General features: G+C 33.4%; 1 protein-coding gene across 1 annotated transcript; it reads right to left on the bottom strand.

The window, feature by feature from the left end:
* Positions 1-61: 61 nt before the first annotated feature.
* On the bottom strand, positions 62-27,627 carry LOC129243055 (protein cueball). Its single transcript, XM_054880136.1, has 4 exons — positions 27,157-27,627; positions 3,041-4,421; positions 2,649-2,985; positions 62-928 (listed from the first exon to the last, which is right to left on the bottom strand). Exons 1-4 carry the CDS (start codon positions 27,224-27,226, stop codon positions 824-826), a joined length of 1,893 nt encoding a protein of 630 aa, XP_054736111.1. The 5' UTR covers positions 27,227-27,627; the 3' UTR covers positions 62-823.

Raw genomic sequence — 27,627 nt, 5'->3', positions numbered from 1 at the left:
TCCATATTTTCATTACTGTCCCACTTTAGGAAGAGTATCTCTGATTTTTTTACTAACTTATAATACTTCCTCGAATTTGAAACAACAGGGAACATGTAATTTGCATGAACCGCTATTACAACCAATTTTTTTTTTTTGTTATTTACTTGGCTGCAATTTCTTTTATTTAAGTATATTTAAATTAAGTATATAAGTTTACAACACTTTTTCAACGTGTTTATACAGCCTTATTTGATATTTTCTCTTTAGCAATAATTTCTTTGAACCTCAAATGATAATTGTACATAACTTCAGTAATAAATAATTCATAGATTTAAATTCAACTAAAAGGAATTAGTACTTTAGCAGTGCATATTTGATAATCTGAACTATAATTAAAACAAACAAGAAATTTCAATGAAGTACGTCAATAAATGAAGAAAATAATATAATATGTACATATGTATGTCGGTATACACATACGTAAATAAAAAATAATAATAAGTACATGAATTTTACTATTTGTGACTTTTTCTGAGTGTATGTAGTACTACTTTAAAGCTTGTCCTTTGTTGAACTTGTGTGGTCTGTTGCTACGAACGAGGAACTTGTGCTAAATACATTTTGTCCGTGGCGTCAGACACTCTGCTCCATTTCTCTCTTACTCCTCGTCATTCAAACTCTTCTTCTACATTTGCATGATCTTTTTGTAATGTCGTTGTATAAGGCCTCTTGTAGATGTTCTCCATTTGTTGCGCGCAGAGGAAGTATGCCAGTCCCTGACTGCGCGTACTGTATCCGCATCGCAAGTGAATCCTTCGATTGCACGCTTTTCAATGCTTCATTAGTAAAGTTCATCGTCCATGCTATTTATTAGCATTTTCTTATCCTCCTTGACTTTGGAGTTGCATGAAAGAGTTTTTTCGAGTAGTTTTGAATCGAAGCATGGCTGTAAATATATTCAAATTAATTTAGGTTTCAATAAACTGAAATTTCAAAGCATTTACAAATTTCCGTACTTTTGGTAAAACAAGTCAAGCAAATAAAAAGTTAGGTAAGTGGGCCAGTTAAATTAAAAGATGAACTTAGGCATTAATTTTCACGGTTTCCCATATAGGTAGACATTGGATGGTTTCCCCGATGGAAATGGGCTCATAAATTTAAATGTAGTTTAAAACTCATATTCTCTTAGATTTAAGTAGTTCTTTGTAGCAGCTAAAACAACTAAATACGAACAAGCAACGAAAGTCCGAAAAAAAGCAAACAGTATAATTTCATAGTTTCGAATTAAAGTTAATCTCGAATAAATGCTTAAATTCGCCGGTGGAGGTCCTGTAGAATTCAAGCTGGAAAGTTGAGAAATAATTCGCTTGTTGATGTTGTTGTATTAGCTAATAGATCCCTACTTAAAACGGCGAAACCATCAGCCGCCGTCATTAGCCAAATCTAACGGTAGACCCAGGAAAAGGGCAGTTTAACAAAGTGAGACCAAAGGGAGATGGTGTTAGATGAGTGCGTTTAAATGGGCATATGAATAGGTGTTTAATGTCATAAGAGGTACCTTCGCATGGTGAAAAGATTTCAGACCGCTAACTGGCGATTTAGAAGCAATCAGCTGATTGGCCGCCGTAACCGGGCTCATGACAGCAGTTTGTTTACGAAAAAACTGAGATTGTGTTGGTGATATACGGAAAAAGTTAACACAGCCTCCGCTTAGGTTGCTTGTTTGCCATCTGAACAGGTGCGTAAATATGTACGTGTGAAATGAGCATATGTCTGGTCTGGCAGAAGCTTTCCTTCGCTCAATTGATTATCTCACAGAAATATAAAGGCAATCATTAACCCTAACAAGTCCAGCACGTGGAGTCGGGCCTGAGCTTTAAAGGCTTCTTGTTTTATGGCGTCAAAGGTAAATAGATGGATGGCCTAAGAGTATGAGGGTAGCAACATATGCACAAATGACTCCAAGAAGAGGCATAGGTGGGAGTCGTGGTATACTGCTCTAAATTTTCAAGCTGTCCGATCACTTCACTCATCTCCAAGCAGAAAACTTAGCAGTATAAAAGGCAGTAGTACCAGAAAATAACATTTATAGTAGATGGATATCCCAATAACGAATATGTAAATAAATTAGATTTCGGGGCATACAGGTATAGGAGGTAATACGATTAGAGGTAACTTAAGACTACTACACGCATTCATGGAATATATGCCGGGCCCTTTACAAATGATCAAACGATGCAAATGTGTCGACAAGCGGACAAGGCATGACTACAAGATTTATAAATCAAAGGACAAGTCTTACAGCAGTAAGCTTACTAACTTTTCACTATCTCTTAAACTCGGGATTTCTGGTAGGACTGTTGACAGACTACTGTTTGTTGTCAACACATGCCTTTATACTCGTATATTGGACCTAATGAGGAGCAAAAGGTGTGAATTTTTAAGTACATATAAAAAAGCAAGTACTCTATATAAAATGCGAGTATATAATGAAGGGTAAGCAATACGGTTGCGATTTTCCCCCCTTTTTTAGTAAATATTCTCAATCTCTAAGAGGTCCCAAATTTATTGGTTCAAAACTGATTTGGTTATTTTGTCAAGAGTTCACTGTTATTAAATCGTATTTCGCTTCAAATGACATGGACTGTAAAATGTCTATAACTTACTGTGTCACAAATATTCATGTTGCAGCAATTCTCTATTGTAATTTCACATTGTTCAGTAGCAACGGGGCGATTAGTTAGTGGCGTATCTGTTGATCTGGCAGCTTGCTTGCGCACCACAAACGTCTTCTTTATGCGTGGGCGTGCTGGTTTATAGAAACGACGTAACCCATGCACCATTAAAACCATCAATCCCAGGGACGCAACAACTCCGCAAACGATCACAATTATTACGGTGTTGCTCCATGGATTCACTTGCTCACACATCTCCAAATGGGGATATTTCGGAATGGCATATGTCTCGGCACCATAATCGCTTTGCTGTGCTAGTTCTTCGCAACTATATTTCAAAAAACAATAAAATTCAATGTGCAATAATATTTTATGATACTCACATGTCATGACAGCCGAAAGGTACATAAGCATCTGCGTCCAGTTTTAAAATTTTGCAATAAAGCGCACAAATTTCTGTGGAATTATGCTCACATCGCGCACCGCCAAAGTTGTCTTTGCATTCACAACTCGGTTCGCCTGAATCCTCAATAACACAACGTCCATCATTCAAACAATGACCGGCACACTTGCGCTCCTGACAACGGCTGCCATAGAAGCTATGCGGGCATTCGCACGTTGGTAAGCCCAATGAAGAAATAACGCATGTGCCGTGCATACAGTAGTTAAGGCACTCGTTGGTCTCACAACGTGCGCCTTTAAAACCGATCTTGCAAATGCATCTAGTAGTTTGAGGAACGAACTCGCCGCCATTTAGGCAATAATTCTTACGTAAGAAATTCATATGCACATCCAACACGCTATCATTTGATTTTGTAAGCACACGATTTTTAATGCTCGAAAGCACTTCGTGACAGTGCTGATCATTTAGAGAATTGGTGAGATAGTGTACACGCGCCACTATTCCGCGTGGTTTGTCATCAAATTGCAGGACCATACGTGCACCCGCTTTCTGTTCGTAAACACCATCACCATCGTCTTCTTCTTGCTCCCCTGCATCTAATTCTATCGACTCAGTGTCATTGGCAAATTTCGCATGACCCCAGATGGCACGATTTGTGTGATCGGTCCAGAAGATCGCATTCTTTGTTACAGCCAAACTAAAAGGTTCATTATTGAGTCCTTTCATTATAACTTTCCGGTCGCTGCCATCTAAATTCGCACTCTCCACAGAGAAATGAATACCCTGCTGAGCTACCACATAATAAATGCGATCTGTCAATTGATCTACGATAATACCATGTGGCGCAAACATATTTCCACGTACAATCAGCTTACGATTTTTTCCATCTAAACCAATACGTTCAATACTAGAATTGGAAAAATTAGAATTGGTCCAGTAAAGTAAACGACGACAAAAGTCTATAGCTATGCCATCGGGCAGTGTATCTTCCTGTGTGAAATCGATAAACACATTTGGTGTAGTAGAATCATTAGCATCAACAGATACCATCAATATTTTCTTATTTAATATATCACTCCAATAGAGTTTACGATCGAGTGGATCGTATGCAATTGAACGAATTGCTTCATTCTTTGTGCGCTGCACCATTTTCTCTATTAAATGCGGATCTTCATAGTCTTTGGGTATCGTTAGAGAGAAAATACTGACATTGTGGTGCTGTTCATCGGTGAAATATACCTTTTCTTCGGCTTCGTCAAATGTAAGTGCGCCGAGATGCTGAAACTTATGAGCGGATGAAGTGACCTCGCTCCAATGCTCATCGTAAAAAATTATTTTTGATGGTGTTGTGACAGCAAAATCTGCAAAAAAAAATAAAAACAATAAAGTCACATGTAATTGAACTAATTTGAAGGATATAGGTATGCATGGGAGTGGCCCAGAAAACAAAAAAACAAAGATTTTTGATGCTGGTCGCACTCTTTATTCATTTTTATTTGATATTTACCATACCCCAATGCTTAAAAATTACGATTAAATTCCCATATAAAAAATGCACTACGTAAGCTAGGTAAACAATTATACCCAATGCTTTATAAAAAAAAAAACAAGAGAGCAAATTCGTCGTAGAAGATCAAATTTGTGGAAAAAAGCATGGTTACTGCATCATAATAACACAGCATCTCACAAAGCTATCATTGTAAATGTAAATCAGCATAACCTTGGCTATATCCAGTGTGTTCCACTTAAACACTTAAGAAGTTAAGAGTCGCTTGGCCTCCCATATGCGTAATTTTATGAACTATACTGACGGTAGGCCGACATTTAAACTGCTTGGTTGACGTATATGTATGTACCTACATGTCGTCTTAGTCGAGCTTTTTAAACTCCTCGTCAAATCTCATTAAAATACAATCTATAAATGTAGCTAAAAATTTTATATTATGCTAACGAAACCAAGTATACCTGATAAAGCGCAGGTTACATATTGTCGCTGTAAGGAGAAACGAGGGTTGCCTTTATATTTGGGTCCAATAATGAAAACACTGTAAAATAATAATGAAAATGGTTTTTTTGTTTTTCAAATTATTCTCCTTGAATTCGCCTGAACCCATTTTCAAAGCACTTTTGCCACTAAGAGAAGGATACCTCCAAAACGAACTGTTTAAAAGTTTCTTCAGGCATTGAAAAACGTTGACCTCGTTTGGTATTTTTGATTTTCGGGAAGAAAAAGAAAGCAGTAGATGTCAAATCAGGACTATAAGGTGGATGACCCATTAATTCCATATTTTGAGTACTCAAAACCTCCCTTTCATGAGCTGATGCCTGAAAGCTTGCATAATTTTGGTCGCAACAGGCGACCATTTGCTTTGAGGTGTTTCTTCCGCGAGCAACTATAGTTGGATTGAGCTCGTCTCGGAATATCCATACAGTCGATTTCAAACATTCGTCACCTGTTACGAGGTCATAACATGCCTTGAATTACCGCGGCTGAATGTCTTCAACATTTCTTTAAACCAAGTGACACGTGTCCTTTTTTGGGCAATTGTCAAATTAGGGGGTATCCAATAAGAAAAAAAATTCTTGACCACCACATATTCATGAAATATTAAACGTATGCTGGTCCCAATAATGCCCAAGGATGACTGTATCTCACGATATGCCACATAATAATCTTGTGTTATCAATAGACGCACAGCATCGATTGGGTTTAATACAATAACCGTGCAAGGATCAACGGCCACATTGGAACTTGTTGTACCCGCGTTTCACAGTGGCAAAATATGTGCTTCACCGCCAAAATAAGTTGATCAATACATCAATCACTACTGTCCTGATAATCCACATCAAAAATCATAACAAATCATCGCTGGGAAATTGTCACAAGTTAATCCATCTTTTAGGTAAGATGAATTTTTCAACTAACTTAAAAATAACAAATAAAGCACGTAAAAGAAAACATTATTTGTAAATTTATGCTAAAAATACCAAACTTTTACATACAATTTTGAATTACAGCTCACACAATGTTGCAAAGGCGTAAAATATAAAAGGCAAGAAGAAGGAAGAAGATGTCCATTTGGTTGACATTAGATAAAAAACGATTCTTAGGATTTTTTAAGCAGATAAACTCTCAATTCGCAACCTTAGCGGGTATTATAGTATTTATTAGAGATCTCCAATAATGCGCAAGTGAATTTATCGACCAGCTTTGCTCAACAGTACCTTTTCTCATGTCGTAATCTGATCCTGAAATCTTTAAGGTACTTGACCACCTTGGAAAGCTAAAAAGTACAACATATTCAATAATTTTTTTTTCATGTTCTGTATAATATATTAAAATAAATTTTTTTTTTTAATTTTTATTTAGAGCTTATATAATACAAAAAAAAATTGATTTATTAAAATTTCTTTTTTTAACATATATCCAGGAGGCGCCAAAGTCAAGGCCTGAAGAAAATCATGTCTTGCGGCGGACAGTTAATCTTAGAAATGGTAATTCTAAAACAAAAGAGAGAAACAAAGTTTTCAAAAGGAAGGTTCCTTGCGTGAGAATTTACCACAAACTGACAAAAAAAAAATAATAAAAAAATGGCGGATGTTTGAAAAAAAGTTAAGAAAACACCCCTGTTTTTCACAATGTTATGCTTAAAAAGCAATACTTTATTAACTTTTTTTTTGCAAAATGTGGTAAATTGACATACAAAACATCTTAACAAATAAAACAAGACCAAAATCATTAACATCGGCTAAGCAGTTTCGGAGATAAAGTGTCCGCCATTCGAAAAAAAGTAATTTCTGGAAAAACGCGTTTAAAGTTAAAACTTGCAAGTAATGAGTGCAGGATGCGCCTGCACATTTTCACTGATTTCACTTTGTTAGAATTCGAATTTAAAAAAACAGTTTCAGGTGATGATTTTTAAAAGTATAAGGATTGAAAAAATGTAAAAAAAAAAATTTAATTTTTTGAAACTTATAAGGTGGTCAAGTACCTTAAGTGTTTTAAGGGATAGACAAATACATAAAGTTGCTAAGCAAAAAATATAATAGGCCGCTTCTATTCGCCATTTCCCCGCTCGCTATATCTATGCTCGATTAACTTGACGAAAAATTTGATTGCTAAAACAAAAACAAAGTTATCGAGTAAGATTCACCGCTAGCGAGTATGGCTATAGCTCATTAGACTGGTATTACTTACAGACAGATGCAATTAAAGCAGCCCAATCCCGCGTTGCCAATATTCAATTCATGTACACCAGTTGCTTCATCTATCCGTTGCCAATATTCAATTCATTTACACCAATTGCTTCATCTATCCGCCACTTGCTAGCGAAAAGAAGAGGCCTATTATATTGATGTATCATATCGGACAAACATGGGTAGCACACAATGATTTTTACTATATGAGAGATAAGTTAATTTCTTGACCTAACATCACAATGCTGCTTGTGTGTACCTAAAAATATCCTCTTATGAAACTACCATCTAATCTAATCGAATAGCAAAGCATTATCAAAGTCCAAAAAGCAGTGTCGTCCGTGAATTTTCAAATATGTACGTACGTATGTATGTACGTATAAAAAATGTTGGTGATCAAAATAGATCTTAAAAATATATACAAAGCGCAGGGGAACATACAATTCTTACATAGTGTATGTATGTAGATTTGAGCAATTCATTATTTAATTGAAATTGAGCGGAGAGCAAGGCGCACTTGTTCAAAATGCCAAATTTATTTTTATCTAACCGGTGCGCGTATGACTAAGCATGTGATTTTCCACGTGCGTTTTTACAACAACAACCAACAAAATAAAGCATTTATGTAAAAGTATTGAAAATGAGCGCCGAATGGAGAGAGTAATTGGTTGAAATTTTGCCGACAATAAACTAACAAAAAAAATTATTTCACTAGATATTTAAAGACGGATCCTTAGCCTTGCAAAAGCTAGTTCTCCATATATAATAAAATTCTGTGATATCCAGGGCTAAACATCACTCTAGATTTCGGAAAAAAAATTTTTATAGTTGATTTAAATAAAAGTGCAAACAAAAATAATATCCAGTTGGGTATAAAATATAACATTTCCTTTCAATCCTTGATTTTGCGCAGTTCCTCGAAACTGCTTGAAAAATTGTTTAAATGTTTTTTTCGAAAGCACTTTTTCCAAACTGCACAGACGGATTATTTGAACACTGGTGCATTAAAGATTGGAATTCGGTTAGTACAGGGTGAACCAGCGTTTATAATTTAATTTAAGTCGGCTATAAATATTCTGTAATTTTTTTTACAGGAAAAAGGAAAACCTTTTATTAAACAGTTTTACTCAATTAACTTACATGGCTAGCCCACTCTGTTAACCCATTTTTTGTGGTTTTTTCAAGAATTTCGGCTCTTATCTCTTATGTTTTGACTCTTAAATCGTTTTTGGTTTATTGGAGTATAATTTTTCTTTTTTAATGAAGTTAGTTTTATTTAATCATGTAAATATTAAAAAACAAAAATCATTTCAAATCTTCATTCGAAATGGCCACCATTTGCTTTTACACAATTCAGCTATGGCTGTTCGAACCAAAGATTGTTTGAGACTCTCCAAATTTCTGTGAGGTCTGCGACAGGCCATGTTCTCCAATTCTGACACCAAACTGTAGCCCAATGGATTCAGATCTGGACCTCCAGACGGCCAATCTTCTGCGGCTATGAACCCAGAAATGTTTTTTAAGGGGGGGGGTAAGGGATAAAAATCGATTTTTTTTGCATGTTATTGTAGTAAAACATTTCAAAAATACCGTGTTAAAATTTTAAGTCAATCCGAGCAAAACTTTTTAAGTTATAGAGCATAAAGCCGAGCCGCCTCAAACATCTGCCGAGACGCAGCAGTTGCGCGCGTAGTCCGTTACAAACTTTAAACGCGGTTTTCTCGAACCTTTTTTTTTAAAGTGCGTAGTCATTGGCATTTGAAAACTACTCAACCGATCCTTTTGAAATTTTGCACACATATTTTACATATAAAAAACCTCCCCACAACGTTTTTTTCGCCATTTTTTTTTATATTAAGGTGGTTTTACACCTACAAAATGGCGGCATTTTTTCGTCAAAAATCACTTTTTACTTCAAACGACTACCAAATGGCTGAAAATGAAAATAAATCGTCAAAATAAACGTTGGGGGGAAGTTTAACTCATACTTTAACTAAATTATTCGATTTTTTTGATTTCAGATGATTCTACGCTGAGATATGCTGACTACTGCAAAATGTATTTTTGAAAAGACGTCTACGTAAATGTGCTCTCATTCGCTCATTTTGCAATATTTTTACATGAAAATTTTATCAAATATTCTTGAAATGTTACTTTATAATATGCAACAACTTTTAATAAACTGACTTGAACCGTTTCGCTACAATAAATTCATGAAAAAAGTGTTTTTTTTAGCGTTTATCCCTTACCCCCCCCATAACCACTGCTGGGTGGTTTTTTATAGACAGGAGCGGAATTTTGCTGGAAGATCCAACGCTCTCCATTGAACAGAGTACTGCTAAACTGCTTCACCACGTCTTCTAAGACATCTTCCTGGTCCACTTTTGCCCCGGTTTTAACCCCTTTTTCGCATAAATGAAGAGATGTAACGCCTTTACAAGACACTCCCCACCAAGCCGTTGCGGAAGCTAGATGGTGGCCACGCTGAACCCTTGGAACAACATTTTTTGTGTCTGTAGCATAGATTTTGTTCATGGCCGTTGACTGCGTGCCATCGAAGAAGCTGCTTGCATCTGTCGAGTCTAATATTCTACAAACGCGTTATCAAAAGATGACCAGTTGAGCGACGGAATGCTTTCATGTGGAGATGCTCTAATTCGTCTTGACTTGGATCTGGTCATACATTCATTTCCCTGGACAGGATTTTCTGCTTTCTAAGGAGATTTCTGTGAATTGTTTCTCGAACAGCTTTTATGGCTGCACTGGTTCGAGCCACGCGAGGACGAATTAATGCGCACAATTATCGCTACTATAGTTTTGTTTTGTAGCAGTACATATGGTCAATAGGGAATACGGCTGAAAGGACAGCCTTTGGCCTTATATAAATTCGGGACGTTCTGCTAAAGTGGAAGCGTCTATATTTGTCAAGCCGAGAGGAAGGAATACTCGTACTTGTGAATGACAAGCATTTGTCGGGTTCAGCTTTATCTTTATTCGGAGATGATGAAAACAAAATTGTATGCAAAAACGTGTAATAAATTGAGAAAGTTTAAGCTTCTCTCTCCAGACCAAGAATCCGTTATTACTTTTTTCAAATGAATATGGTAAAAAAATAAAAATCGGCCAGATATAACTGCTCAATAAAAATAGCTTTTGGCAAATTTATAAAATTTGTTACTTTTCCTTAATTATATATCATGAACTTCTCCAACATTTATTTTAAATTCCAACGCATTGATACATACATACGTCCAACTCGAGGACAGCATGGTCATGCCCCATTATTAGCTTAAAATTATGAGCTCTTATTAAAACGATTATCTTAAAAAAATTAATTTAATTTTTAGGTTTTATTTTAATAAATAAACTTCTTACATTTTCTTTATTTTGGGACAGTAAAACAAAAGTCCAAGATAACTGTTACGAAAAGCAGAAAAAAGATTTCATAAAGTGACTTTCATTTCAGATTGAAAAAAATAAAAGTCAAAATATCACATTAAGTTGAATTTTATTTTATGAGCTAAAAATGTATTCTTTTCTTTCAACTTGTAATAGGCTGGAAAATAACTTGAAAAAAAAAATGTAGCCGATGGCCGATGCTGCTAGTGTTGCTGCCTCCTTATAAAGGGTTTTTTTCAATTGGCGCGGGTCGATTTTGGCGCCCTGTGGCAGCCATTTTGTTTTGGTGACATCTGTCAAATCTTTTGTTTATTATTCAGTTGTTTATGCCAAATCATCATGGCAAGTTACACGATTGAACAGCACGTTCAAATGATAAATAAAACTGTATTATCAAAATGAGCGTTCATTAACGCAAACGTTGCGCGCATTGCGCCCATTTTTTGGTAGACGTGGTGGCCCTTCCAATTTCTTATGGCCCATATTGAACCATATGGACCTAGCTGACATGTGGTTCCAGCAGGACGGCGCTACGTGCCACACAGCAAACGGCATTTTATTCCATTTCAACATCTACCCGCCCTTATTGAAAAACCCTTTATTTGTATAACTTGTTATTATACAAACTTAGTAATAATAATAATAACTTGAAAATATTTGTATGGAAAAGCTGATAAAAGTTACTGTACAGTTACTGGATAGATGATTTTGGCACACAAATTTTGTATCAATTTTTTTAGTTTTTTTTTTTTTAGTTTTCCTTTCGAAATTTACATGAATAAATAGTAAAAACCGCTTAAAAAATGTTTCTACGTTGAACAAAATTCTTTTATTGTAGTTTTGAAATACGTACCTGAAAATTTTAGACATTACTATAAGTGCGTATGCTTTTAAGTTCAAGAATTATTTGCAAACAACTCAATATGAAGTATCCTAGATAACTCGAAAACCCGTACAAACAAGTTTTCAGTAAGAATTAAATATATGTCGTAACAATTTAAAGTGATTTCTTCTATTCAAGATATCAAATGTCTGTAATTTTCAGACGGTAGTATTGCGCCAATTCTGAGAGAAATTTAATAAGAAAATATTCGAGTGATCTTCTTATAAGCAAGCATTTTGAGTATTCGTCATTTACTAAAATACATTTGTCATGTGAAAATTGTTAAATTATAAAGAGTGCACACTCATAGATGTACTTAGATAGATATACTTAATAATGTACAAATAATATTCTTTAAGTTTCAATTTCTTGTTATCTTCATTAATCTATTCAAATATGTATTTATAAGAGTTACACGTGGTCATTGAAGTGCAAGTGAATTTTACAAGAGTCGATCAATAAGTGCTTGCATTCGTAACGACCACATAATCCCCTTTTAAATTTCTGCCATTTCTTTAGTTTCTCTAAGAAAAAACTATTACTAGTCGACGCCTTGAAAACACGCTTCTATTTTTCCGATAACCTCTGCACTTGACCGAAACCGACTGTTAGGTGAACGGCTCTCTGGTGAATAGTAAACAGGATTCACCAAGAATGATTCAACGCAAAAAACTACTTTCTGAAGACAGTGCTAGTCCAACATGTAGAATTTAAAGAGGATTTTCTTTGTAGTACATTTTAACTCTCTACCTCCTACCTTAATTGGCATTTTTAACCCTTTCTTAAGGTATACGAAAAGTTAGAGGGCTAAATTTTTCCACAGAACTTTACCGAGTTCCCACGACTGTTCTACGTTACCGGAATAACCTGGAATTTTATCCGGTCTATTTATTTAATAAATTTATCTGTTGCAATCTATTTCAAAATCAATGAGCAAATAAAAATAAATTTTTCTGACATTTTACTACTGAAATTATAACATGAAGGAAGCAAACTTCCATTTGATGAGCTGGGAAAAATTACAGCAAAAATTATTTGCCTGCTAATAAGACCATTTCACAAATATGCGCATTAGGGTGTCCGTTATTTACCAATTTGATTATTTTTCTGGCGACGCCCCCTAAACTTTTAGTTTTCCGTCTACGAAAAATTATCAGATCAAAATCAGCTCTTAATATTCAGAATAAACCTTGCCCCAAACAGGATATATTTCCCATATAAATTACATGGGATTTTGCTACTTTTTGGAATAAACTTTTTTTTTCTCTAGTATGCTAATTTACAGCTATGAAAAACACATATTCTGATGGCAATTTTAACTCTCAACAAAAAAGATCTCTTATAATTTTTCGATAAATTGACTCCTAAAAGTTAATCGAAGTTAAAGTTGAACTGTGTGTAAAGTACTAAATATGCTTGAGTGTGCATATATTATATGTTGGCAGAAATGGTTGTAAAAATAATTAAAAAAGACATTTCATAGCAATGGACAAAAATTGATGATTTTTTTCAGAAATATTAGTTGATTCGATACTGTAAATGGAAAAATGTTTGAATAATTTTTACTTGGCTCTGGTCCATTGATTTTTTTTTATATAAACGTGAGAAGTTTACTACAACAATAATAATTTTGCTGCAAAAGTGAAAATGTCTGAAATTTACACACAGTTCAACTTTAACTTCGATTAACTTTTAAAGGAGTCAATTTATCGAAAAATTTTAAAAGAACTTTTTTGTAGAGAGTTAAAACTGCCATCAGAATATGTGTTTTTCATAGCTGTAAATTAGCATACTAGAGAAAAAAAGTTTATTCCAAAAAGTAGCAAAATCCCATGTAATTTATATGGGAAATATATCGTGTTTGGGGCAAGGTTTATTCTGAATATTAAGAGCTGATTTTGATCTGATAATTTTTCTTAGACGGAAAACTAAAAGTTTAGGGGGCGTCGCAAAAAAAATAATAAAATTGGTAAATAACGGACACCCTAATGCGCATACATATAATATAGTATATACATAATACATACATCCATACGTGAATAAACGAGTTTTAAGAATTGAGTGCTAAACTTTTGAAGAGTAAACAATAAAAGAGCTTCGACTTTTTAACGTTCAAAATCAATTTGAATACAAAATAAGCTTTTTTATTCACCACCAAGAGAAGTAAAAAAATACATTTAAATTATTCGATTTTATTTTTTCTAGCTCGTTTTTTTCTTGTTGCTGGGTGGTTTCAATGAACGACAGTTAATTAAGTCCAATAAATTGATTTTCAGTACCAATATGTCTATATTATCATAAAAACCAACGCACACAATACAATAGCGAGCAAAACATTAGCAACAGAAGTGTATTAAGATTTATTTTCCCTCAGAAGGAAATTCAAGAGGCATGAATTCGTAATAAAAATGTGCTCATATAATATTCAAAATGGTACAATAAAGAATGTAGTTCCACTTCCAATTGTTTTTAATTAGAAAACTGACATTTGGCAGTTTTCATGATAGATGTAAATATTTGGCAGTGGTGTGGCCTCAGTCGAATTTTTTTGAAAGTTATAATGGTATTTTTTTTTATTATTGAGGTACCTAATCCGCAAAAAAGTTCTACACAAAAAACAAACGGTTTAGAATTTGTTCGTCTAAATCTACGCTTGTGTTCAGTAACCAATTGTAGATGTATTCAGACGGGTTGGTAAATCTCGATTAATTTTTACAAAGTTTAAACTGGACTCTTCTAAACAACTCAAAAATGTTGAATTTTAAAAAATCTATTGAAAATAAATTGGCATACGCATAATTTTGATTATTTCCATTTGATTTCAACCGTTTTACTTCCACATTAAGTTTAACCCAATTTTGAAATAATATTTTGTGGTGTATTATTTAAAGGAGCTATACGATTTGTGATTTGAAAAGTTAAAACGCAAAAAGCCACTCCACCTCATGCTGTAATCAACTCCTTTACAAGTTTTATGCAAAGCATTATCATATTAATTGTATTATACAAAAACCAAAAAAAATTGTTTGTTAGTTTATTTACTGGTTGCAATGCAAATGTAATATGAAACAAAAATACGATTTAAAAAATAATGTTCAGAACACATATAAGGCACCTTGGGCCTGCCGCATCACCGAACATTGCAAACATGCAGCCACTTGTCGTGATATGCGGATTTATTGGCCGATGGAAGAACCTTACAGCCGTCCCCTTAATTAAAGGTCAAACTGAAATGTCACGCAAAACAATAAATGGAATTACAGTTTAATTTTGAGGGAACAAAGTGTCAATTCAATGCAAGGGAGACATTCATTTTGTGCGGGAAAAATCTCCATGTTGAACTTTGCTCTAAAATTTACTCTCCAAAATCAAAACTGAAGCGTTCTCTATTTATTTTTGTCCACTTATCAATTTCTGTATACTTGTACATAAGACTGTGTACAAGCGCATAAATACTCGAAAATATTTTTGTATGGATTTTTTAATTTTCGTTGGTCGACACCATGCAGAGGTTGCAAAAATTTATATAAACTAGTAGCTTGGAGAATCGACACACGCCATCTTTTTGTCGATTTTAAAGATGCATTCGACTGCACGAAAAGGAGTTGCCTATACATACATATGTGGCGATGTCTAAATTTGGTATCCCCGCCAAACTACCAAACGAGGGTGACTCGCTATCGTGCGACTTCTTTAACCTGATGCTGGAAAAGATCGAACGCGACGCACAATTTAATCGCTCAGGCACAATTTTTTATAAAAGCGTACAATTGCTGGCGTGTGCCGATGATAACGATGTCAAATAGGTGATTGTAAGCATCGAAAGTGAATAAAATGACGAGAGTTTAAAAAAAAAAAAGACAAATATAAAATGTAACCTCTAATGTGACGTCGTTCTGTGCCGTAATGAGATAGTTATGGTTTCTAAAGCAGTTAGTTGTTTTTGTTATAACAACGTAAAACATTTCCTAAAAGTTTTGGGGGAATGCTGCTGAAGTTACGATCCTTGGCCGCATTCAAATTAAGGTCGTTCCAGCAACGTAAATTTTCAGGGGAACGCACGACATTTTTAGTTGTATTCGGGCTGAAAAATAAGATTTCGCTTTTTCAAATACAATTAACGTAAGCTATTCAACATTTCAATTTTAATAAAATGTAAGTTATCGAATTTATAATGTACGAATTAATTGAAGAGCAATAATTTAAAAAATAGAACAAAACAAATTTGAAATAAAAAATCTAGAAATTTTGTATCTCCCAAATATCGAACCAAGGACCTCCTGGATAGTACAAAATAAGCCACCCCAACGACTATTACGACAGTGGCAACAGCGCGAATTAGAACACAGTTTGGTTTTTTATACATTTGCAAATAATTCTTCGAATTGTTACTTGTTCCGAACTATTGAAGTATGGATGCAATATAGGTCGTTGTAAATTAAGGAAAAAGGATGTAATTGTTTATGTTGCGGAGAGCGGAAACGCAAATTAATCACGCTTCTACATTCAGTACAAACGAACCAGTTAATTTATTGGTGCATTTCTCTTCTTTCCCGCAGCATGTGCGTGCATTTTTATACGTACGAACATGTGTAGGTGCGATTTATATTTATGAATCTGTTTCATACTAAAAAAGATTTGCATATTCTTGATTATCAACTACGCTCAACTGCTTTCTTCAACGTGAATCGTGAAAAATTTACGTCATTGCATAAACAGGCTGGGAAGTAAGTAAGAGTAAGTGAATGTGAATGGTGCCGGACGTGTTCAAACGGAGAATTCATTACAAACTCTCCACATGTCTATTTTTATTCAACAAGATCGAATCTTTTGAGATGTCAATGGTGGGCCAATATATAAAGGGGCAGGCAACACACACATCTGCAGCTGAAACAGGTTTTCCGAACATTGAAAATAACCGAATATATTTCTTATCAATTACGAGAATATTTTTAAAGCTAACATTTCAGAGTGAAAACCCAGTTACTGAGAAATGCATGCTTTCGTTGAAATACGCAATGAAGACCGACGAGCGTGAAGAGGTTGCAGGAAAGTTTGATTTATGGCAAATGTCATAAATCGCGCGAAGTACATTTTATGGCAAGGTGTATTAATAATTTGTACGCCTAAATATGATATGGAAAGCGTGCAAACATGCATATTAACAATATGCATACATACATAAATATGTATAATATTATGAAAAAGCGAGGGAAACAAATTGGCGTGTGCTCTGAAGTGCTTATGCGGAAGTAGATGCTGCTACTACCAGTTCAGGAATTTTGAGTTCCGTATTCAAAAATATTTCTAAAAGGTGGTGAAGTGATTCACACTCTTATTAACCGTGCGCTTCAACAATGCCACCTTGGTCAAGAAAAATATACATACATATGTATAAATAGAACTACTTTCACTTGTGCAAGCAAGCAGCAGCTATTAGATAATAATAATCGCAAAGATTGTTTTACATGGAAAACGGAGAATGAAAATAAACGAGCACACAATGCAAGCGAATTGTATTCTCCAGATATGGAGAGAATTGTTGAGCGTAAAATGTCATTATCTCACGTCGCAGCGATGTGAATAAATCACAGGATCGTGAAATTTTACCATTTAAGAATGGTATACCAGTAACTCTAAAACAATAACCTACGGAGCGCTAATGTTAGAAAAAAAAAACAATTTTTTTATCATTTAATGTTCATGTCACGATAGCCATCGAACTCGACACGAAGTAAGTGCTAGTCACGCACAAATCCACTTGTTATGGTGCTCTTCTTGCAATACTAATACACGCTTTTATCAAAGAAAAACTGTAAAATGTACCGAATTACTCACAACTGAATAAAACGAACAAAAAAACGCAAATTATTTTTTTTTCATAGTACGAAGTGACGCCGAGCATAAATTTTACGATTTTGTTTGACTTCTTATCTTGGAGTGAAATGGTATACCAATAACTCTAAAACAATAACATACGAAGGGCTGATGGTTTTTATGAGAATATTTGTCATAGCGAAAACGCATTCAAAAATACACCATCGCTACCGAGGGGTAACTTTTGTTAGCAATAACTTTTTGTAACATTTAATGATAGCCATTTATCCCGATAGCCATCGAACTCGACACCAAGTGCTAGTCACGCACAAATTCACTTGTTACGGTGACTTCTTGCTATAATACTGACGTTCGAGTCCATTGTTGACTGCGTATGGAGTAACGTTAAAAGCGTTAAATCTTTTCAACAAACAAATCGCTAACTCAGTTTGTAGTTTTTACTATTTTATTCACTTTTCGATTGAACTCATTTTAGGTCAAAATGTTATTGACTTCGTTTAAGCTGTGCAAAAAAACAAAACAAATAAACACAAGCGCACGAAAATCCAAAAGCAAATTAGATATATTCGAGAAGGTACGATTATATTAGTTTTTATAATACAATCTCCTGTGTACATATACACACTTGTCTGTCTAGGTAACTAAAGTAAATGGTGAGACTTTTTGTTTTTATTGTCTTAAGCGCGTCGTTAACATTTGACTAATTAATAACAAATATTGCGTTGCATTCGCAGTATTTGTGTACGTATGGTAAATATTATATTACAACTTTCGAAATATTATTTATGTCTGTAGTTCGTTATTGACTGATAGTTTTATTTCACTTTTCATGATTTTTTGCAAAAAACATTCTAATTTTGACCTGATACAAGGTTTTTTTAAGGTCATTGAATTGGTTATGCATAAATGCTAAGGCAGACTTATTTAATAAGGGGAAATCAGCTGCTTTTTATTTAATTGGTAAACTTAAAATTTATGTTTATATGTACGAGTATATCATAACGGAAAATAGAAGACTCCGGTGTGCGATTCCTGCTTATGTGAAATCGTGAATAATCTCATAACAAAGTTATATGTTCTCTATTTTTTATTGAAGAATTGTGTTTAATTAGATAACCCTATGCAGTCACCTTGACAATTTCTGTAGAAAGAACTTATGGGCGTACGTCATTTCCCCTAATCACTGTTGCAAGAGCACAGTGGTGTAATCAGAAGCCTTATAGAAAATTTGCTTAATCTTAATCTTAAGAGACCATTTATCATTTATCATGCCTAACGTCGTTTACTTCTGTACAACCGCATTTTTCGTCATATCCTTGTAATGTTAAGCTGTTGTTGTTGTAGATGATATTGTAACAGCGTAAGTTAGTTAGGTTTTCAAAAAATTGGATTTTTTTTTTGCATTTTCTTAAAGTATAATATCTTAAAAATATTGTGTGAAAATTTGAAGTGAATCCCACATATATTTTTCGAGTTATTCAACAATTAACAAACGCCGTTCGGGCAAAAGCAAACAAAAATAAAAACTTTAAATGCGTTTTTCTCAAAAGTAAGCTTTTTGAACTGGTGATCATTGTAACTTAAAAGCCGCTGGGTAGATTTCAATGAAATTTATACTGCTTTTGAAAAACATAAAAAACGCCTGATGGAAGAATTTTTTTTTTCAAGAATTTAGATTTTTTTTTATTAATTGTCGGTTTTTTTCTCGAAAATCTGAAAAATATTTTCTGAGGCCGCCATATTGTTAATTTTGAAAAAAAGCTTCGATCAGATTATCTATTAATAAAACAAATTTCTCTTGTCCGATTGATTTTAGATGAATCTCCAAGGACTTGTGATGATAACTTTTACAATTATACATTTTTTTTTTAAATTTGCTTAAGTCAAGTCGAAATTTGATGTATTAATGCTATATTTTTATTTTTGTAAAATAAAGCAATTGACTAGCAAAAAAAAAAGTATAGAAAACCATCATTTTTTCGGGCCTCTGACTATCCCTAACCTCATCAACAGTTATATAACAGTCGACAGGATAAAAATCCTGTAGAATCGATTGTCGTGGGAACATAATGTCATGTCATCTAATATGTCATATATTATATAATATCTACCGGCAATATTGCTATACCCGTCAATCCAGTAAAGAATAAGTTTATGTTGGTCTAACGACGACAACTAAAGCCTTGTTCTACCAATAACAGGATCCGAGCCGTAAGCAAAACAGCCAATCTAGACCATAAACGTTCCCTCGATAGTTGATCCTACGTTGCTAAAACAACCTGGATTCAGATCTGAACAAGCAGCATGCCACCATCAATTTTTGGGTAATATTTCATGCTGTCACAGAAATTGCCATTATTTCGTAGAAAACCCAAGTTTTACAATACCTTTTTAGAACAAATCTCACTCCGCTAACAGAACACTCTAACGGTCGTACGCGGACACTTGTTTTTAATTTTTATGTTATTATCACCTCTCGTATGCGTACGTGGAACTCTTGGTAATGGACAAGCAAATTCTTACTTAAAGCTATTTTAAGTTTCAAACGCTAGATAATCCCCCCTAGATCCCTGAAAAAACGTGTAAAAAAAAGATATAAAAACCTCTGATAAGAAGAACCGAGACTTCGTGGTCAACGAAGATCAATGATTCGTGAGAGAGAATGAATGAACCGAATGGCCGGAAACAACATTTATGCTCCCATAATTAAGCCTCTTCATCTTTTTACAATATTCGCAATATTGTTCATGCAAAATATTTTCTTTTAATTTTTTATAACACGGTCTCTAAAAATAAAATTTCTATATATAATATTATACAAAACTCAACAAATTTCTAAAACTTATCAAAATTTTCAGCTTCTTAGTCAGAATCTTTAGAAAACATAAATACATATGTACAAGTCTAAGAAAAACTATTTTATACTTCGTTCATTTATAGAAACGTGATACCTAAAATTTTTGTTTTTTTTTCTTTTTGTTTTGTTTTTGAAAACTAGTTTTATTCGCGCTTGTGAATTAAATTTTTTTTGTGGGGTCGGGCACCTCTTAAGATACGGTGAAATAAGTAATATTTTGCACTTTTATTTCTGCGATAGAAATCCAACTTCTTGCAGGTCTGCCAAAAGCGATTAAAAAAAACAAATTCACTCCACTCTAACATACGCGCATGATCAAAATAATATGTAGATACGTCATTTTTTGACTATTTTTAATACAATTGATGAAATCATTTAATGAAGTAACTACTTTAGATTCAGGATTTTTTTTAAATCAACTACAAAACAAAAGCTATGAATAATTAATAGTTTAAGTAAAGATTTAGAGCCCAGCAATTTCACGTTTGACAGGTAAAAAGTGATAAGTCGATTTATATACTCTAATCAAAAGTCTACAGATATTCATTTATTTACATCTGTCAAATATAAGAATATAAACCGAATATCGTATAATTAAACACGTTTGAAAACTTTAAAAACTTATCTCTCAACAACTTTATTTAAATCCAAACGCGTTGATACCTGATTAGACCAACACTACTACTTAATATATTACATCCTATATATACACGCACGGACAAAATTATTCAATAAGATAATATAATATAATATAATTAGAACAGTATTCTGAGAAAATCCACATATTCATTGTATTATTTAAAACTAACACAGACTTAACAAAACTTTACACCATAAATAAAATATTAACGAAACCCTAACGATTCCTCATATTTTTAAGGAACAAAATTACTCACACAAGGTATGAATTTTAAATTTTACCCGACTTCATTTTTGTAACAAAGCAACCTATGCTTTCGAATAAGTTCCATTATGAATATGATCATTGCAAACTGAACTTATTTGGTCATTTCAAGTTTTCAAGCAGACACAACTAAAGCTGTAATAAAAATAATTTTGCATATGTATAAAGAGGGCAAATTATGTACAGAACTCGGTGAATCACAGTCGTTTTAATATTTATAGCATAATAAAACATTTTAAAGGGAAACAAATCTTAAGAGCCGACCTCATATTGGAAGACCTCGCAAATTGATCCTCAGTGATGAACGTCATATAATAAGTAAAATAAAAAATAGTCCAAAAATTATATCAACGCAAGTGGTAGCAGAAGTTCGTGTTAATAAAAAAGTCCATCCGAAAACAGTTCGAACGACCTTGAAACGTACCTGGTATAGCATAGACCATAAAAAAGGTTGGAGTTCGCATACTGCCTACGATGTATGATAAATATACACACCATGTGCGTCACATTCTTCCAACACCACCACAGTCTCCAGATTTTAATCCTATCGAACATATGTGGTAGGTGGGTAAGCGTATCGCTAAAATTAAAATAACTAGCAAAACCCAACTAATGAAGGTACCCCAACAGAAATGGCGAAATTTGATGCCTAATGTGACTAAAAAGTATTTAACTCTATCCTAAATATACTTAATGAAGTCATCAGGCAAAAAGGAGTGCCTATTAAATATTAAAATTTCATTAAACTTAATATTTTATTTGTGAATAATTTTGTTCCTTAAAAATATGAAGAATTCTGTAATTTTTGATAATTTCTCATTCATGGAGTAAAGTTTTGTTAAGTTTATATTAGTTGTAAATAAATAATAAATTTGTGTATTTTTCTTAGAATAACATTAATTAATTAACAAAATTAATTATATTAATTTTTTCTGAAAAAACAACTTCTTGAATAAAAAAATAGTGGTTGTGTGAATAAGTTTGTCCTTGAGTATGTATACATATATATTTTTTGCCAATTTAATATTGTGAAATCTTTATTATATTCATTTAAAAATTTATATACTTATACATATGCATGTGTTTAGGTAAGCTTTACCAATATACTCGTATGTTATATGTATGTGTATAATATCTTGCTTTCCAAACGTCGTTTTTCCATCGAAATCCGTCATTTGATGTTTGCTTTTATAAGGACTTCAGATTTCAAATTGCAAATGAAGCTAAATAAAAGCCCATTACTTTTATTTGTATACACATAATTACGTACATACACACTTATACGTGTGCATACATTCGTTCGAAAATTTTCGCAGTTGTAATCATATCAAGTCTACATGCCAAAAACAAAAACTCTAAAATTAACTCGTCAAAACTGAAGCGTTCTCTATTTATTTTTGTGCACTCATCAATTTCTGTGCGCTTGTGCATAAGTCTGTGTACAAGCGCATAAATACTCGTAAATATTTTTGTATGAATTTCTTAATTTTCGTTATTCGACACCATGCAGAGGTTGCAGAAATTTATATGAACTAGTAGCTTGGGATATTTATGAAATTGTAAAAAAAAGCCTGCAGTTTGCTGGGTCTGAATCTTTTCAGAATGACATAATATGTAGTCGTGCATGCATGCATACATACATATGTATGTGCTCTTTTCGATTCCCCACATCTCTGCTCGCTGGAGAACTCCGCTCCTGGCCAAGCGAAACATTAGTTTGTGGATCAAGCGACTATGTCTATAGCCGCTTAGATCTCGAGCAATATGTTTAGGCCAGTTTTTCCACGAATAAATAGGGATATTTTTTCTATTAAATTACACTTTCAGGTTAGACGCTGTAAAAAGCAGTACTATTACATACAATTTTGTCAATACTGTTACATAACACTTTATTTTAAACGCTAATCGCTACATAATTCCAACAGCAACATACGAACATATGTGTAACGTGCAGTACTTAATCAGGTACAAGCAGGGCGGTCGAGGGGAAAACTCGGGCCCGGGACTAAACGGCTAAACACCGTCTATGTCAAAATGAAATAGCACAAAATTTTATATGTTTAGTGCGCGGAGTATTACTCCTCTATCCTGGATTCCACACATGTTTGATTATAAAAATTGTGTCTGCTATTGCTTCAAGAACTTGCGCAGCAAGAACTGTGAGCGCTGCTCGATACAGTCGTCGATGACTTAGCGAAAGTAAACGCAAGCAAAAATAATTAAATCATCATGGTCAAATGACATTAAGTATGCATTGCATTAAAGTGAAAAAGTTATTGTTAACTTTAGACAAACGAAAGATTGGATTGAGGGCTGATATGCCATAGATGCCGCAGACCCCAAGAAAGCACATTAAATGCGAATAATAGCAAAGCAGCATGGCAAAATATAAGAGAATTAGAATAATAAGGGCGTAGGTGTTTACAAACTCTAAAATATATATAGGTTTGGGGAAAAAGAAATCCATTATTTTTATTTTTTGTTTTGCGCAAATGGTTTAAAACTGTTTTATGACCAATTTTAGCTTCTGTGATTTTATCTACACTTTTTTTAACATCAAAAAATGCCTGAACGGAATCGACGAAATCAAAATTGCACGAAACTAGCTGTTGCAGGATCGGCACTTTAAACACCATTCACAATTTCACCGGGCTGGCTTGCATTTTCGCCTTTATCAAAGCAAAACTATAAAATGTACCGAATTTTCTCTTTGTTGACTTCTATTGTTAACACCCTGTAACTCACAACTGAATGAAACAAACAAAAAACAGCAAAATAACTTTTTTAGTGTCAAATGTCACCTTGACAATGAGCATAAATTTTAAATTGTTTGATCGATACTTTACGAGATATTGATCACTACAGCCATCTACCGAGAAAATAGTGGATTTCTTTATCCCCAAGTTGAGTTGATATATATGTATATATATAATTGGCGCGAACACCCTTTTTGGGTGTTTAGCCGAGCTCCTCCTCGTATTTGTGGTGTGCGCCTTGATGTTGTTCCACAAATGAGTTTCAAGCCGACTCCGAACGGCAGATATTTTTATGAGGAGCTTTTTCATGGCAGAAATACACTCGGAGGTTTGCCATTGCCCGCCGAGGGGCGACCGTTTTTATAAAAATGTTTTTCTTAATTTTGGTGTTTTCACCGAGATTCGAACCGACGTTCTCTCTTTGAATTCCGAATGGTAGTCGCGCACCAACCCAACTCGGTTGATATACATATAATTTTTGAAAAACAGCTAAAAGCCAACTTAACGTAAAATTACTGTGGGCAACGTAACCGGTATTTATTGGACGGATGAGCTCTTGGATTGACTTCTTGCAGGCCGCCTACGCGAAAACGAATTCTATGCAAATATGCTACAGTTTTTACTTTTTACAGTGCTTATATGTATGTATAGAATTTACTAGTGTCAAGTGTCGTTTTTTATACAAAAGATAACCTTACGATTTTTATTCCAAAATTTCACTACATATTAGTAATTGATATATGTACATACATATGTCTATATATAAAAAAGAATAATTAAAAAGTTAATTTTTTTTATAAAAAAATGGCACCTGAAAAGCAAACCAATACATATTTATATGTATGTATCTCGCGATTTTTTTAAATTTTGTTGTTTAATAAAACAATATATATATTAGTATGCATACATATGTACATATATCTAGATATAGCTATCAAATCTAGATCCACAAACTTAAAGTGCATCGAATCAAACATATTTTAATACAAATCAAACATTAATATACATATTTATATACATATATATATAAATATGTATACATTAATTAATAAATTTAATATACAAATAAACCATAACATTTAGTATTTTTATGTATTTATTATTTGAAATCATACAACTAAAAACTAGAAAACTAGAAACTGGAGACCCCACTTTTAGAAAGTAGGAGAACCCCCTCTGCGCCCATATCCTTATTGCACTTTGTTTATACATACATAGGTATGTATGTGCATACGTATGATAACAAACAAACTACGAAAGCCGGTTCTACGTTACCGGAACGACCCGATTTACATAGGACCAAGGACTGCCACTCCAGCAGCATTATCCAAATATGTATGGCGAATCTTTATGCTGTTACAACAACAACAACATAACAAAACAATTATAATACTCAGGTAGGTAAACTAGTCAAAGTCAAACATTTGTGTATTTACTATTCACACTACTATAGAGAAAATATGCTCTTGTTGACTTTTTATGTGCACGTATTTAAACAAAACAACGACTCTTAAGTCAAAGATAATAAATACTACATACATATAATGGCAAAGACAATAAACGAAAGCAATGAGACCCCTAGCAATGTGAGAGAGAAAACAAATGCCTACGTGACAGCGATAACAACCACTATGGCGAATATGCCGGCAAAACTATAATTCATCAAACCATAAGGAAATACTCGTACTTTTTCCATAAGCAATTGGTAAATTGCATGTTTTGCATGAATGTATATACATAAATACTGTAACAGAGGATAAAGTCATGCCTGCCGCAGATATCACGATAATGTATGTATGTTTTGAGAACGTTAGTTCACATCCGGTTAGGTGATAAGAATTTCATATTTCTCCAAGAATGATACATATTAAATATCCTAGTCGTGATATTTGGCCAAAAAACCTAATTTTAATGAACATTCACTTATGTACATGAATGTGCATGAATGTATACGTATACAAATGTATGTATGTACCCAGCAGCAAAACAGCGATTGCATGCCCACACCATCAACTTTAGAATCGACTACAAAATAATGTTATCGCGTCACAATATGCGTGCACACTCTATAATTTTTTCCTCAAATATCTTTAAGTGACAGGCAATTGATGGCGAAACCTTTTTGGGCAAAAACACTTATTTAAAAATAAAAAACCACCAACAGAACATCTAAGGAATGAGTGAGCTTTAACTATTTATTATTTTATTTTATTATTATTATATTCTTTGTAAAAGCTACGGTAAAACTCTATTTATATTAATTATTATATTATTTATATAAAAAAAATAAAATTTCAAACATTTAATATCAAACAAAAAATAAAGAATTTTGTTAAATGTACATAAATATTTGTAAATAAAACATAAAACTGCGGTTCAACTATGCTACATTTATGTGTTATTTATTTATTTATGTTATAACATACACATTTATCTACTTTCACTTGTTGATTACTAATTCTCAAAGAAAAATGACATAATTTTTGATAATTAGTGATAGAAAGGTACAAAAAAAACATTCGGTCTTGATTTCGGATAGCCGTTTGTCCAAAAAGCAATGTAGCCGAAGCCCTTACAACCTACCGCCACTGACACTCAATATTGAATTGAATGCATTTTGAATAGGTAAAAAATCGAGATCAAATGCCGTTACTTGTCATCGATGAATTGTGCATTTTATTCGCTGCTGGGTATGCACTGATCTAAATAACTTTTTATACATACATAAAAACCATACCTATAAAAACCAACATTTCTTTTTGATACGGAAGCAGGGTATTGCAATTAAATGTCGCGACCTTGAAATAAAAGCTAACCATACTTTCCACGAAAGTCAAGAAAATGCTGCCAAGAATGTGCACTTTTTCAACTTTCCTACTTCTTTTTCTTATTACGTAAGAATTCACCCTGAATGAAGCTCTTCAATATGTTTAAAGCACAACATTAGCATTCATGCGTGCGCAAATTAAATTACTGTTAGCATTATTGTACTGATAATACCACCAAATTACATTCATGTTAACATTGGCCTCTTTTTTATCAGTTTAATAACTATCGTAATCTATGAAAACTAAGGAATTTAACCTATCAGTGGTCCATATTGTATTTGCTGAGGTTCTTTAGCAAATGCAAAATAATTAATTCCAAATATTCGACGGGCAAGTTTGCAATTCATTCAGAAGTTTGTTAAGTACAAATTATACAACCTCATTGTATAATATCACACGTTTATATTATTGGTAGCATTGAATTTCTTACTTACCCCATGCGAATGTGGTATTGATATACAGCAATAGTGCATAAAATATTCTACATCGAAGATTCAGCATCATGTACTTATATATTCTTCAAGTTGATGATAAGTACTTCAAAGCCGTTAGCTTAGATGCAGAGTGTTGCAAATTGTATTAGGCTATAATTTGCATAAACCAAATATCTCAATTCATATGTGCATGTGGTTGTATTGTTTCTAATTTTTTTTTTTTATTTTATTTTACGTTTAGGATCACACTTTGTAAACTCTTTTTGCTTTTTCACTATATTGGATGTATCAGATGAATTCAATAAACTATAGTCAGACCGATTGAATTTAGAGTACGGAAGGTGAAACGAGCGAAGGATATTTATCGTCAATGTGTCCGCGTTTTGTTTTATGATAGGGCAAAGTAATTACTCGCGACACTTTTAGACATAAAATACCTTACTTTAAGCCTCGATAAATTATCATTCACTG

This window comes from Anastrepha obliqua, chromosome 3 (genome assembly GCF_027943255.1).
Source record: "Anastrepha obliqua isolate idAnaObli1 chromosome 3, idAnaObli1_1.0, whole genome shotgun sequence".
NCBI lineage: Eukaryota > Metazoa > Arthropoda > Insecta > Diptera > Tephritidae > Anastrepha > Anastrepha obliqua.
This window is presented reverse-complemented; position numbering and strand designations above follow the sequence as displayed.

What these genes read in the sequence shown, in the direction of transcription:
- LOC129243055 (XM_054880136.1), bottom strand. Translation starts at nt 27,226, where the DNA reads ATGATGCTGAATCTTCGATGTAGAATATTTTATGCACTATTGCTGTAT. An exon ending in CAATACCACATTCGCATGGG is followed by an intron (nt 4,422 to 27,156) that starts GTAAGTAAGAAA and finishes TTTTTTTTGCAG; the next exon opens with ATTTTGCTGTCACAACACCA. An exon ending in ACATGAATATTTGTGACACA is followed by an intron (nt 929 to 2,648) that starts GTAAGTTATAGA and finishes ATATATTTACAG; the next exon opens with CCATGCTTCGATTCAAAACT.